This window comes from Marmota marmota, unplaced genomic scaffold, assembly GCF_001458135.2.
Source record: "Marmota marmota marmota unplaced genomic scaffold, marMar, whole genome shotgun sequence".
Classification (NCBI taxonomy): Eukaryota; Metazoa; Chordata; class Mammalia; order Rodentia; family Sciuridae; genus Marmota; species Marmota marmota.
In genome coordinates this window covers 6570927-6590008 of record NW_026000222.1, presented here as the reverse complement: position 1 = coordinate 6590008, position 19082 = coordinate 6570927, and the positions used below count along the sequence as shown (strand labels likewise).

The 19082-nt window shown below is 51.5% G+C and overlaps 1 protein-coding gene across 1 annotated transcript in view; it reads right to left on the bottom strand.

Annotated features, from left to right (window-relative positions):
- Positions 1 to 6778: 6778 nt before the first annotated feature.
- The window catches only part of Cdyl2 (chromodomain Y like 2), a 157277-nt gene continuing 144973 nt past the window's right edge, over positions 6779 to 19082 (bottom strand). Inside the window, exons 5-7 of the mRNA XM_015496290.2 lie at positions 18329 to 18539; positions 15266 to 15409; positions 6779 to 12769 (exon numbers count right to left, since the gene is read on the bottom strand). Of these exons, the coding sequence (XP_015351776.2) occupies positions 12611 to 12769; positions 15266 to 15409; positions 18329 to 18539 (514 nt within the window). The 3' untranslated portion in view covers positions 6779 to 12610. The remainder of the gene's footprint in view (positions 12770 to 15265; positions 15410 to 18328; positions 18540 to 19082) is intronic.

Sequence of the window (19082 nt, the reverse complement as noted above, 5' to 3'; positions counted from 1 at the left end):
TCAAAACAAGTGTGGCTTGAGACTCAGATGGAGCAGGGCTCCAAGTATGGTCCCGCCATATTTTGGCTACATGATCTCTTGGAGCCAAAAGCCAAGTTCCCTGGAGGGTATAGTACCTGACTCTCGGGTTCCTTGTGAGGATTCCTGATATAGCACAGGTGGTGCCGGGACTAAACCCCTGATGCATTACAGACAGGCAACAGCATTTGTTTGCAGAGAGTTAATAGCAACTGTATGAGGAACAACTGCCATTGTTGCTGTTGGTGGTCAAGATGTGGCTGTTACTGCAGAATTGGGAAAACCTAACCCCTGTTAGTTTCTCAACTGAGAAACACAAAGGATCCAAAACAGGATTTCAGGAATGACTAATGGGAGCCCAGCCATCCACCCCGAGATCCTAGTGTAACGTGAGATACCACTCGGGAACCCTGTGCCTGCCAGCCCCTGGGACACCTCCCCCCCCCGCCCCATTCTCCTTTTCCCTTTCTCCTCTCCCTACCCCTCCTCCTACTTTCACTCAGGCAGCGAAGCCAAAGTGTGGCAGCCCTTCCCCAAGGGACACACCACCCAGGGACCAGAAGCATGCTCGGTGTGTGGGACTCCGTCAACAGGGTCCAGAACACGTCGGGCTCCACGGGTCACGCAAGCAGCCTCCGCTCCCAGTAGAAATTTAAACAAGGGGTGAAGCAAAGTAAGCGTGGTCTCCCTAGCACCTCTGAGCCTCGGGGGCGTGTTCCTCTACCAGAAACCCCAGGGGGACTATGGGAGGGGGAGAGAGATTCCCCTGGAGGAAACACGGGAAAGCACCCTCCTGGCTCAAGTCCACGAGAACGGGCCCCACCAAACGCTGATGAGCGCGAGGTGTGGGAGCAGCAGCAAGAACTCTCGGGAATTGCTAGTGAGAGTGCGACAGATCTGCCACTTTGGAAAGACACTTCAACAGGTTTTGTTTTTTATTTTTTTAAGTAGAGCTAAACACCATCCTGCCATGCTACCCAGAACCTGCACTCCTAAGTATGCACTCAGCTGAGGTGAAAAAGCAGGTCCCCACAAAATGCTTTATTTACAATCGTCCAAACGTGGAAGCAACCAAGATGTCCTCCGATAGGTGAGTGGATTAAAAAAAAAAAAAACCCTGTGGAACCACCACACAATGGGTATTCTCAGTGACACAGAGAAATTGGCTGCTCAGCTACAAAGAAGACATGCAGAAACCGAAATGCGTGCTGCTCCGTGAATAAGGCCAGTCTGAATAGGCTACATACAACTGGGTGACATCTGGGTGACATCTGGAAAAGACAAAAGTATAGATACCGTAAAAAGATCCATGGTGGCCTGGGTTGGGGAGGAGAGAGGGAGGATGAATGAGGAGAGGGCAGTGGATTGGGGGCAGTGACGCCATTCTGTATGACATGTCATGGTGGATACATGCCATTCGTCAAAACCCACAGAAGGTACCACACGAAACTGAGCCCCGAGGGAGACTACGGTGACTAATACTGAATCATGTTCGATCACCAGTTGTGACAAATGTACCACATTAATGCAAAATGTCAACGACAGAGAAAAGGGGCGGGAAGGAGGGGGTCACTCGAGAGCCCCGTAATATCTGCTCAACTGTAAACATAAAGCTTCTTTAAGAAAATAAAGCCCACCAACTAAAAAAACAAGTGTTTTCTGAGCGAGCTAGGTAGCTCTCAGACCCCCGCATTGTTCCTGACATCTGCTGTCCAGCCAAGAATCCTGGCCGGGAGGTGAGGACAGTCTCTGATAAATGCACAATGTTGCATTACAAGGCGATAAACCCCTCCTTTCTAAGTTCTTGCCCCAGAGGCCCAATCTGTGACCCAGGCCCTAGAGATATTCCTGAGGGAGGCCCACCCACCTGGATCCATTCTTTCCCTGGATCCACCCATCTGGATCCATCCGCCCTCCTGCCAGATGTGAGGGTCTTTTCTTCCTCTAAAGAGAAATCACTAGTGGTCCCTGAGAGCCCCAGCCCTGCAGGACTTGGAGTCCCCTGGGACCTTCCGCACCACTAACCCCAGGGTCTGCACCTGGATTGCCTTTCCTATAGTGACCATGAGTGGGTACAAGAAGAGTGGTTCGAGTCTCCACCCATGTGTCATGCCTATAGAAAATGTTAACATTTGGGGGATTTGGGTAAAGGGTGAGATCCAGGGGAAGACATTCGCTTTGCAATTATTCCATTGCTGACCACTTTGTGTCCCTGAGCAAATCACTTGACCTCTCTGAGCCCCTGTGTTCTTCTATTAAATGGAGGCATTACAAAAGATTGGGCATAAATATACTTTGTCAATAAGGAACTAACCTGAATAAGTGCATACCATTATATTTTTTACTAGGGATTGAATCCAGAGGTGCTTTACCGCTGAGCTACATCTCCAGCCCTTTCAATTTTTTAGTTTGAGAGAGGGTCTCACTAAGTTGCTTAAGGCTTCACTAAGTTGCTGAGGCTGGCCTCAAACCTGCAATCCTCCTGCCTCAGCCTCCAAAGTCACCATGATTACAGATGTGTGCCCTGGCACCTGGCAAGCATACAGTATTTAATAACTTATTTGCATATGTTAGTTATTAATCCTTCAACAATGACAACAAACCAACCATAACCCTAGACAAAGAACCTGCAGCCAAGAGGAGCTATACCATCCACAGTATGCCACATGGTGGTGGAGGAAGAATCTGAACCCAGGTGAGTTTGATTCCAAATGTCCTGCTGCTCCTGGTCCAGTATGATGACAGCTTGCTGAAGGACACTACACACTGGGAAGAGAAGAGGGAGCGAAAGTCTCCACAACGGAGCAGGAAATGTGGCCAAGAGGACATACAATCGTAAAGACACAGCCACAAGATTCTAAAAAAGATAAAACAGAACAACTGTCAGCCACGGATCTATCCCCCTGGGAATTGGCCCACAAGGTCTGAATCTCCTGTAGGTAACTGCTTGTTACCCCCAAAATGGCCCATGAGGGCCGCTCGTGGCTCTGTATGGAAGTGAAAGTGTCCATGAGACCGTTTGTTCAGGGGCCCTTGCACAACACGTGTGCCACAAAGATGGAACCCTTCAGGTCCTCTGTGACCTTGAGACAGCACACCTGCCCCTGTCCTGGCAGAGCCCAGGGCTCTGTTCCACAACAGGGGGACACCTGCAAGGCCCAGCCCTGGGTGCTGTCCTGGTGTGTGTGAGTCTCTGCACACAGTGGAGAAAGCAGCAGACCCCACCCACCCTACACCTCAGATCATCTTTAAGGCCTAATCCAGGCGGCTATTAAATTACACCCCATCTGGCTGGGGGATTTCCTGGTGGGTGGGGCCTTCTGACACTCTTGAATGACCTCAGCTTGGATGTCAGTCCCTGAGGACAGAGTGGCAGAGGCTTTGCCTCCCACTTCCCTCCCTCCCCTCCCCTCCCCACTCTTCAGCCAGGTGTCCATTGAAGGGAAAGAGGAGGAGGTGCGTTTGGGGTGCACTCGCCATGAGCTGCCCCTCTCCTGGGCACCTTCTGCAGTTAGCTCCAGTTAGCCTCGTGATAATGTAGTAGGTAAGGCTATGCCCGTTGTACAGATCAGAAAAGATAAGTGACATCGTCAGGATGTGTCACCTTATCAGAGCCACACTGGAGATCTTAAATGCAACGTTGTCTCACTCCCAGCCACGTTCTTTCCAGTAAGACCTAATGGCCTACTGTCTTGCCTTCCTCTCTAGCCATTTGTCTCTGCAAAGTCTCCCACAGCCGTTGCGAACGGGCAGCTCCACGGGAGGAGTAACCGTGGATCCATGCGCACAGAATCTCATTTAAATATATAGCTTTCCTATATTTGCATAAATCTCATATGAACTCTCACATATATACATACATGTATGGAAATCACATTAAATCATTACATAGTGACTGTGTCAATAAGATAAAATCATGTATAATGATGACATATAATCTAACTTATATGAATCATATATGTAAGATCTTGAATATATGTACAAATAGATTAAAAATCTCATTCAGTCATTAGTGACTAGATATTAACAACTGTTCTACATGCAATATATACACATTTAGATATAAATCTCTTAAGTAAATTTCATTAACCATTAAAAATGACTATATGCCAACAAGTTTCTATATCATATATAAGCTAATTATACACCAAAGTTATTTTTATATATAGATATCATTTAAAACTGTACATATGTACTTATGGACAGACACACAGATACATATCCACTTTCTGTGTGTGTAAATCTCTATCATTAAATCATCCCCAGAGGCAGGCACGGTTGTTACCTCACGGCTGAGCAGGGCCACACACCTGGTGCCTGTGACAGTGGGCCTCAGCTGGGCTCCTGCAACTCCACGCAGCCTACTCCCCCAGGACCCCAGCTCGGCCTCAGCTGGGGCAACCAGCTTTCCAGCGGCTCAGGCCCAAGCCCCAGGCCACCCTCTCTCCACAACCGCTTCACCTGCGAATCCTGGTCTGCCTTCACGATGGACTTGGCCTTCACTCCTCACTGCCTCTGTTGAGGTCCCGATGGACAATCCCAAGTCTCGCCAGTGTCCTTGCTTCTGCCCTCCCTGGGCTTTGTGACTCTTGTCGTGGAGGGAATCTGAGGAAGCACAAGCCAGCCCAGACCACCCTTCCCTGCAGCCTCCAGGGCCCCCCACCCACTTGGAGCACAAGTTCAGGCCCGTTTCAACCCGCAAAGCCCTGCAGTGTCTCGTGTGAGACTTCCCCACACACTGAACCATCACCTGAGGGAGCCTGAATGGCTTCTAGGTTTTGCCATCTGTGTGTCCAGCGTTAGCTTAGAAGTGTGCGTAAACAGGGTTTTTGGTTTTTGGGTTTTTTTTTTTTTTTTTTGGCAGAGAATGGTACTACCCCCCCATGACATACCTGGAAAATAAGCAAAGAGCCCTTCCCTTCAATCTCAAGTTGGAGGAGAAGTGACCTTCATGTGCCCCCTAGGAGGACACAGCTGATGGTGCCCGGCTCATGCCTGAGAAGTTCTATGGACAAGACGTGGAGCTGACAAGGCAGAGGCTGCCGTGTCTCCCATGAGCCACCTGTGGTCCAGGCACGGCAAGGAGCTGGCTGGGGGTTGTCTCGCCTTAAGGGGGACAATAGACCCCAACTGGAAAAGGGAGACTGCTAGCCAGGGGCCAGTCGACTCCAAAAGGCTGGAAGGGCACCGTCACGTGAGGTCCTTCCAGCTCTCCCAGCCCAACCAGAAAAGGCAGTGGAGGGTTGGCAAGGACCGGCAGTCTTCCGTCTTGAGTGAGGTTGGGGACAAAGACTCGTGGATGCCACTTGGAGCCCGTGACTGTCAGGAAGTCTCTACCTGTGAGGAACAGGAAGCTCCCAGGGCTCACCAGGACCTCATCTGGGTTGGGAAAGAACTGCTCCCACTGATCAGACAGACCCAAAGGGACGCGGAGAGGCAAAACGAAGTCACCTCAGCGACCACACTCCTTCACCGTGGATCCGCGTGGCCGCCGAAGGCTGCCATTTCTGTGGATGAGGAGTCTGTCCTTGGTCCCCCTCTCCCCTGCTGGGAAGGGGCTGCTTCAGCACAAGACCACATCAAAATAGCCCGAGAGGAGCGACAGCCGGCTTTGCCCTACAGAGGCTGCACCCTGAGCACCCAACAGGCCACGTCCACTCCACCGGAAGGACGGAGGAGCGAGAAGCCATGCTTTCCGGCTTGACCCTGACTACCTAGGATGGAGCCAGGACCTTGAAGGAAGAGCAGTGGCACTCAAAACAATGAGGACGATGACGATGATAATGACATGGACAAGAGAACACAGAAAGGAGAGGGGGGCCACTGAGGGCAGGGGCTGGGCACCACCCAGGCTGGCTGGTGCAGACTGAAAGGTGACGCTGTGGATGTGAACAAGGAATGTCACCATCTTGTTGACTCGGAGGATGCCTGTGACTGTGACAATGTCTTCTCTGCAGCCCTCCACTCTGGACGTTTCGAGAACCACGGCAGAATCTCCGGTCCTCCTCACATGACTGCTCCACGCTCCTGGAGACAGGGACTGGGTAACCCCTGCTTCCCAGCAGCTGGGCAGCTCTTGAGACAGGGCAGGGGGCTCAGCCATGGCTGCTGGCTGGAAGGGGGAGGACAGAGGATGGGTGGGTGGGTACACAGATGCCTGCAGGACAGATGGATCGGCTCAAGTAAATCCCTTACCCAGAATTCCCTGTGACCATACCCTTGAAAGACCCCCCCTCCTCTTCCCTGGAGCCCCCACCCCAATGCACTGAAGCTACGCCCTGGAAGCCAGGGCTCCTCATCATGTGCCTCTCCTAGGAGCCTTGTGATGACCAACGCAATGAAATCATGCAGGGGAGAGGACACTGTTCATAGTGACAATGTCATTGCTGGCCATGCATGACAGCTGGGACTGCACAAGACCGAGATCTGGGGAGGTTTGTCTCCAGGGAGGAAGTTCCTGCACGAGAGAGTCCGCTGGATGTATCAGGGACAGGAAAAGGCTCTCAGCTCCCTCAAAAACTGCTGCTGTGACCCTCCGTCCCAGGTCCCTTGGGCCTCAGGCTCTTCCCCCCAGCGAAGGCCTTCCTGAGTGCCTGAAGCCTCTGGCTGGACCTGGGCTGGGGAGCTGGGTGTCTGGGCTCTCAGGAACCCAGACCCAACCTACACACATCACATCTCAGCCCCAGGAGGCCCCAGAAACCCCAGAACCTGTTTGTGAACGTTATGCACAGGGTACAAACAAAAGGGCACACACAGCAAATGGAGACGAAGTTTCAACCTTTTTATTCAAAGCAGCTTCTCACAATGTATAAATACTGCATATTAGCACACATGAAAAATACAACTTCTAAGGCACCCAGAAATGTGTTCATACACGTTACAGGACCATTCACAAAGAGAGTGTACAATTTGCTCTAGACAGTCAGCATTGGATAAATCAGATTATCATCCCTCAGCACTGTACCCAGCTTGGGGAAATATTTACAACGTGGTGAGAACGGGTGGGTCAGCGGTACCGGCTTCACGACTCTACGAAGTACTCATACGTACACATATTCAGAACGAGCTGAAGACTCTCCCATGACAATCGGGCAAAAGAAAACGAGTAGTCTAATTTGCAAAGGTCTCCGTGGATTTTGGTGTGTGTGTGTGTGTGTGTGTGTGTGTGTGTGTGTGTGTGTGCATCCATGATCAAACCCAAACACTCCCGGGGTGGGCTGGATATGTTTTTGGTAGCCTGCTTCGTTATCAGAAGTTTGGTAATAAGCCTTACCAATAGAACAGCACTTCTTCAGCATCAGTCATTTCTCAACTGGTCAATGGGTCGATGATTTCATCACAAATGAGAATGGAGCATTGCTTAGTGTGAGAACGGAGGAAAACTCTTCCCCTCCCAAACAGGAACTGGAATGGGTGGATGCAGAACAAAAGGATGGGAATCTGGCAATGGTAGGAGCCCGCTGCCCAGCGTAGATCCACCTGTAAAACCCAAGCGGGAGGCTCAGGTGCAAATGGAGGGATCTACACAGGTCAGATAACCCAGAGGAAGGCCAGACTCCCACTTGCTATGAGATGAATACAAAGGCCTAGACTACACAGCAGAAACACCCACCTGAGTTAGTGAGTACCAACCTAGAAACTCCACCTTCAGAGCCTTCTCAGTGACAACTGGTCCCTCTGTGTGTGTGAGGCTGGGGGACTGAGAGGTTTCTCTGTGCCATCACGCCCGCACACCTCTGCCTAGATGTGCCTACAATCTATGAAACTCGTGCTTTGTTGAACTAATGGAATCTTTGGTCCTCGGTTTTATGAAAGGCAATATTTTCACAATCCTGTCAACACAGACATTGGCAAATGACTTCAAGCTGGGACTAATGGCACAGGGACAAATTAAATACGAGATGGAAAACTCTGTATAATAATCTCTGAACTTCCCAGAGTCAATGAGCTCCAGCATCAGGCCAGATGTTAGGCCAACGAGGTGAGGTCAACACAGAGACGTCAGAGGCGAGCTTCATGCAAGACACTGGCTCTGGACTGCCACACAGACAAAATCGGAAGCCGATCAGCAACTCTCCATTCTGCTGGCTGCAAAGGTGACTTTGCAAACCAAGTGACTACCTGTACCACGGCCCTGAACTCAGGATCCTATTTAAAGTGCTGGTACAGAGCATCAGCCAGTGAACTGTGGGCAACCAAAGAAACTGGAATATTTTATCATTTTGAAAACAAAGTCCAAATTCTAGCTGGTTTTCCTAGATCCCAGACACAGCAGATCCGCTGCTGATGAGCCTGTGACTGCTGCCCGGAACCAGGGCCTGGGCCTGGGCTCTGCCTCCAGTTTGGCCTGTGACCTCCCTTTATTTTGGCTCGACACACAGAGTTCACCGAGGGGACACAGGGAACACATGGGAATGCCGATTATGGAACTAAAACCAACTTCAGATTGTCTACACAGTAAGACTCATATGTAAACTTTTGTTAGCATCTCGCGAGGAGTTGCGGACCACAGCCAGACGGGACGATTCCAGTTCATCCGCAAGGAACCTGGGGTCCACCGCCAGGGTCCGGAGCAGGAAATGCCGTTTGTTTGGAACAGATGATGAACCAGCAGCCCTCCCTCCCCACGACCGTGTCTAAACTATGTGAATAGCATGCAAGTGGCTCCAGAAAACCCACCCTTGGTCCCATCTCACGGCCAAAGACAACCACCAAGGAGTCGACCTGGTCCCTGCCGCCATCAACGCACCAGACTCTTCAGATCAGCCATGAACCACGGACGCGCCAAGCCCGCCAACATGGCTGACGAGGAGGAAACAACCCGTATTACCCTTTTATTTATTTATTTTTTTGCAACAAGCTTAAGGCTCTGTTCACAAACTCCATCAAACCGCCACACAGTGAGAATTTATGGGGAGATCTTAAACTACATCCGTAGTTGCAAAGGTTGGAAGGTTTACTGATCCTAATGGTAAGGCTTATTCACAAATTCAATACATTTTCAAAGTATGCTTCAAACTCAATGACTTCTAGGAAAAGAAAATTAACCTGCTCTTTCAACAGTGTAAGAGCATTATAGGAAACAAAAAGAGATCAAAAAAAGAAAGAAAAAGAAAAACAAAACAACCCATTGGCACCAAACCAGTATGCTATTTTTTTTTTGAAAGAACAAGTGATAAAAATGGTAAAGATTGCCTAAAACGCATATCCTAACTTACCACAGAAATATAAAAGTTTATATTCTGAAAATATATACTGTATTAAAGTCTGTAAGCATTTCAACCAAAATTTGCAGAAAGAACTAAGCAACACTTATCTACAACAAAAATATACATGCAAGACAACCCCCAAAGATGTATCTACAAAGGCAAAGTGTCGATTTTTAAAGATTTTACAAAACCATTTACAGAGAATAAAATAAAATACTTAAGAAATCTCATTTAGAGTCTTAAATACTGTGTATATTAGTGAGAGGGTCTAGACTAATATATACAATAGATCCAAGTGTCTGAACCCAGGACAAAAGCAATTCTGCATTTTAAATATTCACTTTGGAAGATTTGCAGTTGTTTTTATTTGTTTCTCTTTGTTAGAAAAAAAAAATCCCACAGAAACTAGTTTGGAAAATTGTGTTAATGTGACTCAATTCCAAATTTAAAAAGCTTACAAACTTTTAAAAAGTTTTCTTAAGGAAACGTAAAAGGGTTTAGTTTTTTAAAATCCAACAATTAATAATGGGAAATTCGATTCAGCACTCGGTCAAGGCTATTTTTAGATGTGGCTGTGCAGGGATACGGCCGCGTTGTTCCAAGTCCGCTGTGGCTACTATTTTTCCTGACCTCATGAAACTTCATATGGGGAAAACATATTTTCATGCTTCATGAGAACATGTTCTAGTTTAATCTATACCAAACAAGAATACTATTTTAATTCGATTCTCTTGTTCCTTCTCAAAGTTACCCGATTTCATTCTGAGCAAGAAATGGTGATGGCTTTTCCCCACTGACAACATTTCTGAGTGGGAGAGGACAGGTAAGCGTGACATGGCACTGGGCTGTGGCTTCCTTATGAGGAAGAGGTCTGACCGTTACAGAAGTTCTGCACAAGTCCTCTGGGAGCAGGGCTGTTAGTGCCGCTGCCCCATGAAGGATGCCCCGAGTCCATCATCCCCGGGCTGGGGCAGTGGGAGAAGTAGATTGTCAGAATGATCCCCGATTAAGGACAGGGACCCCAACTTTCCACTTACAGCTGTTCTTCCAAACCCAAAGGCATTCTGGGATGGGGCTTCCAAGACCAATGACAATTCTTCAAAGACCTATCCAGGCTCTAGGAAAGGATAGGTATGGGGGAGTGGGGACGGGGGTCGGGGAAGCAGAAGAGAGAGGCCTCTGGGGGTATGAGATAAAAACTGAAAGTCTGAGCCCATCTCGAGACAGCTGTTAGGACAAACCTTGAGGTAACCACGGGCCTGGTGTTCTTCATCCCAGATCAATTTCTACAAGCTACCTGGATTTCATCTGCAGGGTGGCAAAAACAATGATCCAGAAAGAGAAAATTCCAGTGGTTCAGTGCGCAACAGACGGCGATAACTTTGAACAATTGGTGGAACTCTCTTATTGAACTGACTTGATGCAAACAGCCAAGACACAGCCTGCCTTTAAGTCACCCCGCCACGCCCAGGACCTGCAGGGTAACAGCCGTGGACTCCACTGCGGGAGGGTTTCACAGGCCTGCCCCTTGTTACGGAGCCTTCAGAGGTCTGGAGTTGATGATATGTGCAAAGTTCAAACATTTCTGGTTCTTTCAGCAGGAAACAAAGACAGACATCTACATGGAGGAACCTCTACCACCTCCCAATTCCAGCGAGAACCTGGCACTGCTTCTGTAGTGGCTGAGTGCCACCAAACCCTCACCAGAAGCTAAACAACGCCAGGCCCTTTCTACACAGGATGCAGCCGCGGTGAGATTCTCTGCCACAACACACGGGAACAAGGTCGGTCCAAGGCTTTGGGAAGGCCGACAGGAGACCGGCCACGGGAGAAGAAACGGGCACTGGGGAAAAGCAGGTGCCTCCCCCGGGGCCACGCAGGGTCGCGTAGGCCTCCCCTCCAGCCTTGATGTTCACACCCGCCTCTTTAAACCCAAACACAAAGCCCACCCCACTCCCTGTAGCAGATGCAGGGTCTTCAGTGTGATGGTCCAAATACAGCTGTTGGGAGCCCTGCAGCCGGGTCATGGGGACAGGGAGGCCTCCTCCTGTGATGGCTGCCTCCCATGAGTCGACAACCAGAACAAAGACAGAGCATCTGGCTGCAGAGGCAAGACAACTAACTAAGACTCGGCAGAGAGCGCAGCGGACGGGGACCTCTCCCTGCCCCGCTCAGGCCCACGCCAGGACCCCTGCACACGCACACCCGGAAGTCTCTACAACACAGGTCAGGCCTTTGCCAGAGGAAAAACACTCCAGGCAGGGTGCCACCCGCAGGTGGGCCTACGCCTGACCCCTTCCTGATGTCACACAACCAGGGTTGGGTGTGTTTGGGGACCTTTCGGGCAGAGAAGACCCTTTATCTGTGTACAGACAGTGAGTGAAGAGAAAACTCCACGGGGATCCCTCCTAAGGACAAGGCTGAAGAGCCAGCGTCACGTGATCCCGCTAAGCACAGAGGGCCCACGCAGAGCCGCCTCCGCATCCAGAGCCCTCCTGCTGTCCTCCCTCTGAGTTGTATTTCTCGCGGTTCATTGCTAGAATGCACCAAACGGCATGAACCTCGACTGGTATTTGGTCCAGGGCAGTATGAAAATAAGATCTGTGTGAACAACAGACATCATAATATATAAACAGAAATAAATAAATAAAATAAGTCCAATTAAAGAAAAAAAAACATTTTCCTAGTAGTTCATGTGTTTTTTTTTTTTTTTGCAAAACTAGCTTTACATATAATACACATAAATTATCAGAATTTCCACTTACATTGTTTTAAAAATATATATTTAACAAAACATTTCTAAATGTACAATATCTGGGTTTGTAAATCACTTGGTTGGGTTTTAAGACCAAGCCCTAAGAGTCACACAGATTCGCACTGGAGAGGAGACTGAAGCCAGGTCTACACAAGCACTTGCTCATTGGTCTGTGAATTCCCTAAGATTGATCGTCCCCTGGCACAACATCTACACTTAGCCAGAGAGAGCCGTGAGGGCCCCATCTCCAAATCAGAGGCACTGTGCAGACACAGCCTGAGTCAGAAGGATGGGGAGAGTGGCATCCCGTTCCTGGACCACGGTGGTGCATGTCAGCAAGTGGGGAAAGGCCAGCGGCACCTGGCGGAGCCCTGGGAAGACGCAGCCCTGGAGACCTCTGTACCAGCTGGGAGGGGTGTGGGAGGCCCAGGACGCTGCCCTTCCCACTGTTACACAGAATCAAGCCAATGAGGACGACCAGAGGACACAAGGAAATGGACACGACCCTAGGGACAGAGACAGCTCAACAGCCTCCTTGGCCAGGGCAACGCTGGGCTCCGTGGCCGGAACACAGGGCTGAGCTGGAAGTCAGGTGCCCTGAGCATGGGCACAAGTGAGCTGGAGCCCTTCAGACCTCGTAGATCTTGTCCTGCAGGTAGCTGAACAGGGAGTCCAGGCCTTTGGAGGAGCTCCAGAGCTGCTTGAGCATGAGGCACTCCTTCTCGTTCACGTCCTCCAGCACCGACTTCAGGAAGCTCCGCACCAGACACTTGGACTCCTCCAGCACCTGGGGAGAGGCAAGCGGTCAGCCCTGGGGCCCACACTCCACCTGCGCACATGGGTGGGGGGGGGCACCCATGCACCAAGCCTCCTTCAGGGGGCCTCCCAGCTCCGTGTCCCAGCACAGAGGGATGCCGGGTGCTCAAGAGGTTGAGCTCTCTGCCCCTGGGACAACTGGGGGCCCACGGCACCCCAGGCCACAAGAGCCCCGTCTTTTACTCAGGGGTAACACAAATGCAGTGTCATTTTCTATGGATGTCACAAAAAAAGTTTGTAAAACACCGCTTTGCCCTTCCCTCGCCATGGAATGGATTAATTCTCGCGATCTGTGAGGAACAGCGACACCTCACTCAAAGTCGCTAGGAACACAGAACAGTGTCATGAAATGAACAAACGGCCGTCCAGGCAGCCAGACCTGCCACCCAATAGCTGTGTCCTCAGGAGGCTTAGTAGGAAGAGCAGCAGCCATACCGGCAGTCATCACTGTAGTGAGGACCAATGACAGCCGTGGCCATCACACTCATCATCATCACTCACTTACATTAATACTATAGCAATTAATCATAGTAACTGAAGCCATCAGTGGTAACAGTCGCCGTGAATTACAATGACTCCAGCTACCAGTGCCGATCGCAGTGACGAAGAACGCGGCAGAGGTCACAGCAACGGCCCTACAGAGTGACTTCAGCGACACAGTGCCAGTAATCGTAGAGGAGGAATAAGAATCATAGTGATGGTGACAATGATCGTAGTAATGGGCAATAAACACCGTGGTGACAGCAGTGATCCTACAGTACTGACTCACGGAAGCCACGCTGATGCTGAGGAACCTGAGCACTAACAGTAGAAATGAGCAGCAGTAACTGTGGCGGTCACAGTAGCCACGGTGTCAACAGGACCCCGCGAACAGCGGCTCTGTGAGAAGCACTTCCCTGGGCTCCTGCCCTGGCTCCTCAGCTGCGTGTAGGTCCTACTTTACCCGCCACTACAGAAGGACCTGGGGGAGGTGGCACGGCCCAGGGGCCCTGCTGCCCAGTGATGGCACAGCAGGAAGTGGGGGGTGTGGCCACCCCCAGAGCAGTGCTGCTGCCTCCCACCACCAGAGGGGTGGTCAGAAGTGAGGCCTTCCAGCATCCTTCTGCTGGCCTCCACCAATGCCCACCAAGGTCAAGGCTTAGCTTCACACCGTCCCAAAATGCTTCCCAACAGAAAAACAAGCAAGATGAGAATGCCCGGGTGCCAATGGCTGGACCTCACTCCCCAGCATGGCAAGGGGCACAGGTAGTGGGAAGGTGCCGGAAGGCACCGGCCTCCATCCTTCCCAGGAGCACCACCTCCCAGGGACACAGCTTCCTGCTACGGGAAGCTTTCCTCCTGGGAATCCCCCAAAGCTCTTGGACCCAAGAGTGTCGGTGACACTCATTTCCTTGCAGTACTTCTTGTCACAGGCCTCTGCTAAGCATGTCTCCTTGGTGTCCTTTCAATAGCTCTTCACCTGAGTGACCCCTACTGTCCCCAGGGCACAGACCCCACTCCTGAATGCAGCACAGGCCTCCTGCCCCCTCTTGGCCTCGCTGACTGACGCTGGCAGCCTCTGCCCCGAGTTTCCTCTGCTTAGCCTTTCCACCTGCCTCTGGGAACCGGCTCCGGGATGATCCCATCTGTTAGCCCAGGACTATGGGGTTCAGTGCTGACCAGAAAATATCTCAGTCAAAGTGGGACGAGTTGGCCATGCAGACATCAGGAAGGTTCAAGGCAAATCCAGAGAGATTAGCAAGGACCCCTCACCAGCGAGGAGAGTGTCCCCACCACCATCATCAGGTGGATACACAGTAGGTGACAAATCAAGGGCTGAAGAGGCCCACAGACAATCCTGACAGCTGGGTGGGGAACAGGTGGAGGGAGAAAGGAAGGGAGGTGGGGTACGGCCCCACAAACCCAGCCAACGCCCACTTCTGAAGCTGAGAACCTGGGGTCTCATCTCCCAGCGCCCACATCTCTGCTCCAGAACTGGCCCCAGGGATCAGCACCCCCCGGCCTTCCCTTCCCACCTGTCTCTCCCGTGCTCAGAACGCCGTCGTGGGAAACATCCACAATGGAAACCGGCACCTCTGCGGAGGTGTTGTTTATCTGTTTTTCAGTGTGTCTTCAGAGGCGAGCAGCAGCGTTTATACGTGACAAGCACTCGGTGGGCAGAAGAAATGAAGTCCAGGGACAGTGCAGCCCAGACCAGCCGACCCTGGGCCGGGTCCATTCCCAGTCCTCTACTGGCCGGGCTTCTGCGTTGTGCTTTTGTGGGGCTCAGGACTGTCCATGGAGTAGCACCCCACCCCCAAGTGTGACCCTTCTTTGTGAATTAAGCGTGTGGCATTGAGCAGAGGCAAGGGCCTTTCCCTTACTCCCGGCATGACTCTGCCATGCCAATTAGCCCCTCTAAGCCTGGCTGTCCTCTCTTAACAGGGGTCCACTGCCAGGGCAAGCCCCCGGAGGTGCAGGAACTCACCACAGCACTGCAGGACGCCATCTCCTTGACCCGCAGCATGACCTCCTGGCTGAACGTGGTGGGCCAGAAGACTTGGGACACCAGGCCTCTGCTGCAGGCCTCCTGGGCCGTGAGCTTCCGCCCGCAGAACAGCATCTCGTTAGCCTGAAAGAGCAAAGGCAGGGGAAGGCTGAGGACCAGAGCTGTGCCTGTGTCCCATAGGGAACCCTGGGCTGGTTGTACCCAACTCCCTGCTCTACGAGGCAGGATCTGCAACTTGGGATTGAATACGCTGTGCAAACTGCATGCAGACATTAGCATCTCTGAGCGTTTTTCTGAGCAGAGAGTCCATAGCTTCCATCCAGTTCTCAAAGGGAGCCATGTATTTCCGGTGGCCTCACCTGCCCATTTCTGCTCCTCTGTCAGTGGGAACCTGCTGTGGGCAGGACCCACATCAGGGCCCACTCACCACTGCGACAGCAGTCCAGGGATGAGGAGGTGATCTACCCCACACAATAAAGCTCTTCCAGGAGGCTCCCCGCCACACACGATGGGAGGGCTCTTCCTCTCGGGGTACAGACCAACACCAGTGAGCCCAGAGGACACCCCAGCTGCGTCCCTGCACTGTGGAGACGTGAGTCCGTAAGAAAAGGAGAAACAGAGAGAGAAGACTAAAGGTGCTGGGACTCTCGGGCCTGTCTCCCCACGGAAGCTCCGTTTATGGACCTTCCAGCTAGGAGCACCACTTAGCTCCTTTATTTTTTTTAAAAAAATTAAGCCAGTAAAGTACTGCCATCCCTGGAAACCGAAACACCTTCACACTAAGGTGGGGGAGCATCTCTCCAGTGGCCCAGGGCTGGGCACAGGTACCATGCAGGATAGAGGGCAGAAAGCAGCCCTCCCCGGGCTCCTCATTTGGCTGCCTCTAGAACCCACTCTTCCGAGATTTCTTCTGCTTTAAAATTTGTGGCTGTCCAATATGGAAAGCAGTATGGAGAATCCCTGGAAAACTGGGAATGGAGCCACCATTTGACCCAGCTATCCCTCTCCTTGGTCTACACCCAAAGGACTTAAAAACAGCATACTACAGGGACACAGCCCCATCAATGTTTATAGCAGCCCAATTCACAATGGCTAAACTGTGGAACCAACCTAGAAGCCCTTCAGTAGATGAATGGATAAAGAAACTGTGGTATATATACACAATGGAATATTATTCAGCTTTAAAAGAGATTAAAGTCACGGCATTTGCAGGTAAATGGATGGAGTTGGAGAATATAATGCTAAGTGAAGTTAGCCAATCCCCCAAAACCAAATGCCAAATGTCTTCTCTGATTTAAGGATGCTGATTCATAGTGGGGATGGGGGGCGTGGGAGGATTAGACGAACTTTAGATAGGGCAAAGGGGAAGAGGGGAGGGCGGGGAAGAGAAGGGTCATGGGGGTAAGAAAAACAGTGGAATGAGACAGACATCATTACCCTAAGTACATGTATGAAGTCACGAGTGATGTGACTCTACTTTGTGTACAACCAGAGATATGAACAATTGTGCTCTATGTGTGTAATATGATTTATAATGCATTCTGCTGTTATATATAACAAGTTAGAATTAAAAATTGGGAAAAAAATTTGTGGCTGTCATACATAGTGCAATAGTTTCAATCCTTTCTCCCTCCCTCCTTCCTCCCTTCCTTTCTTTCATCCTGGGAATTGAACTGAAGGGTGTCTTAGATCTCACTAAGTTTCTGAGGATGGCCTCAGATGTGATCCTCCTTCCTGAGCCTCCCAAGCAACTGGGATTACAGGCATTCACCAGTATGCCTGGCTTAGTTTTGATCTTCAAAAAACCCCTAATGGCCCATGTGTCCAGTGCATGGTCCCCAGCTTGGTGTTCTTGGGATATGGCAGAACCTTTAAGAGGCTAGGCCTAGTGGGAGGTTTGGGGTCATGGGGGGTGTGCCCTTGGAGGGATTATGGGACCCCGGTCACTTTCTCTCTCTCTCTCTCTCTCTCTCTCTCTCACTTCCAGTTACCACGAGGAGAGCAGCTCTGCTCCAGCACACACTGCCACCGGGATGTGCTGCCTTGCCACAGGGCCAAAACAGTGGGTCCAACTGAGCACAGACTGGAACCTCCAGGACTGTACGCCAAAATAAAGCTTTTCCCCTTCGTAAGCTGATTGTCCCAGGTATTTTGTCACAGCAGTGGAAATCTGACCAACACACACTGTCTGGGAGGAGCTACACAAAAAAGGTCCTGGGCACAGACATGCCCATGGCAGTACCCAGCACAAGCTTACAGCCAGGAGCTAATGAGGGTGCACATCTCCTCTGAAATGAGCCCCCACCTCCCTCCCGTGGCAGACAGACAGCACCTTTCCTCCTGCTCTGCCCCCTCTGCTCCTCCCGACTCCACTGAACACTGGCCTCTCTCAGGTCGGGTGTGAGCTGCCCAGCTCTCTGGCCTCCGATCTTTTCATAAGTCTCTCTCCCCATTCTGACTGTCACTCATGGTTCCTGATGACCCAGAGGACAATCTTTCAGGCCAGTGTAGAGAAAGGTATCAGGCTGGCCATAGCCTCTACTGTGTTCGCCAGAGGTTTGAAGACAAGAGCGTGAGGCTGTCCTCAGTCGCGGGAAGCAGGAGTGAGTGAGTGAATGGATGAATGAACTCCGCAGAAGGAGCCAGACAGAACCCAGTCAGCAAGAACTTGTCCCCCTCATTTCTGTGACCATAAGCATGGGGAGGAACTGAAGAGGATGGCAGCCCCTGGCTGGGACGGAACAGGGAACTGGAGGCCCTCTGGGTCTTCTTGCCACTAGACGGTGAGACAGCACCTGGGTGGAAAGCCCGGCACACCACGGGTGCTCAAGGAGTGCACAGCCTCGAAGGGGGGGGGGGTCATTCCATTCAGCCTGGAGGCCTTGCGACCAGCCCAGCCTCAGCCAGCTGAGACAGAGTCTGCAGGCTAACAGGGCCCCCAGGTTTCTAGCCATAAGAAGCCACATCTTAAGACGGGGGTATCCTGCCAGGACCCAACGTATCATCCCAGAAAGAGAGGCCCCTGGGAAAGGGGAGGCTTACCAGCGCCACACCCAGGATCTGGGGGAAGGTGTAGGAGGAGCAGCCAGCGGGCGTGAGGCGGATGGTGGCGTAGGGTGTCTGAAACCAGGCCTTCTCGCTGGCCCACACGATGTCACAGAGAGGCAGAATGGAGGCACCCAGGCCCAGGGCTGGCCCGTTGATGGCCACCACAATAGGCTTCTTAAACTGAATAAAGGCCTTCACAAAGTCCCTGGGGGAGAAAGAAGACCCTCTTTACCAGGCAGCTTCAGCTTGCTGAGCCCCTCTGGATGCCCCCGATTCTCCCAGGTGCTGCGATGCACACTCCAGCTGTCAGAGGTGAGCAGAGGTCAGGCAGGGCCTCATTTCTCTGGGCACAGAGGCCCTGTGTGGTGGCTGTCTCAGTTGCCTCAGGTCATGTGCAATGTCCCAGCCCCATGCTCAGCTCCCACGGCCTCCTGTCTACTCTTGAGAGTTACGTCATGGACAGTGAATGATACAGACACCCTAGACAGTGACACAGGTGGACCTGAATGCTAGGGTTCCAAACCAGAACCAGAGCCACAGCCAGCAGAAGGATGTCCCAGAGAAAAATCCAACAAGAAGAGAGAAAGAATGTCCACATACCCCTGGCCCGGAGCAGAATGGGGCGGCTCTGGGAGGCAGAGACCCCTGCTGTTACAGGAACCCTGCTCTGTCTGGCTCAGTGAGCACCAGGGCCAAGCTGAGGAGGGAACTCATGCTTCAAATGGTGGCCACGGGTGGGCTAGTGACA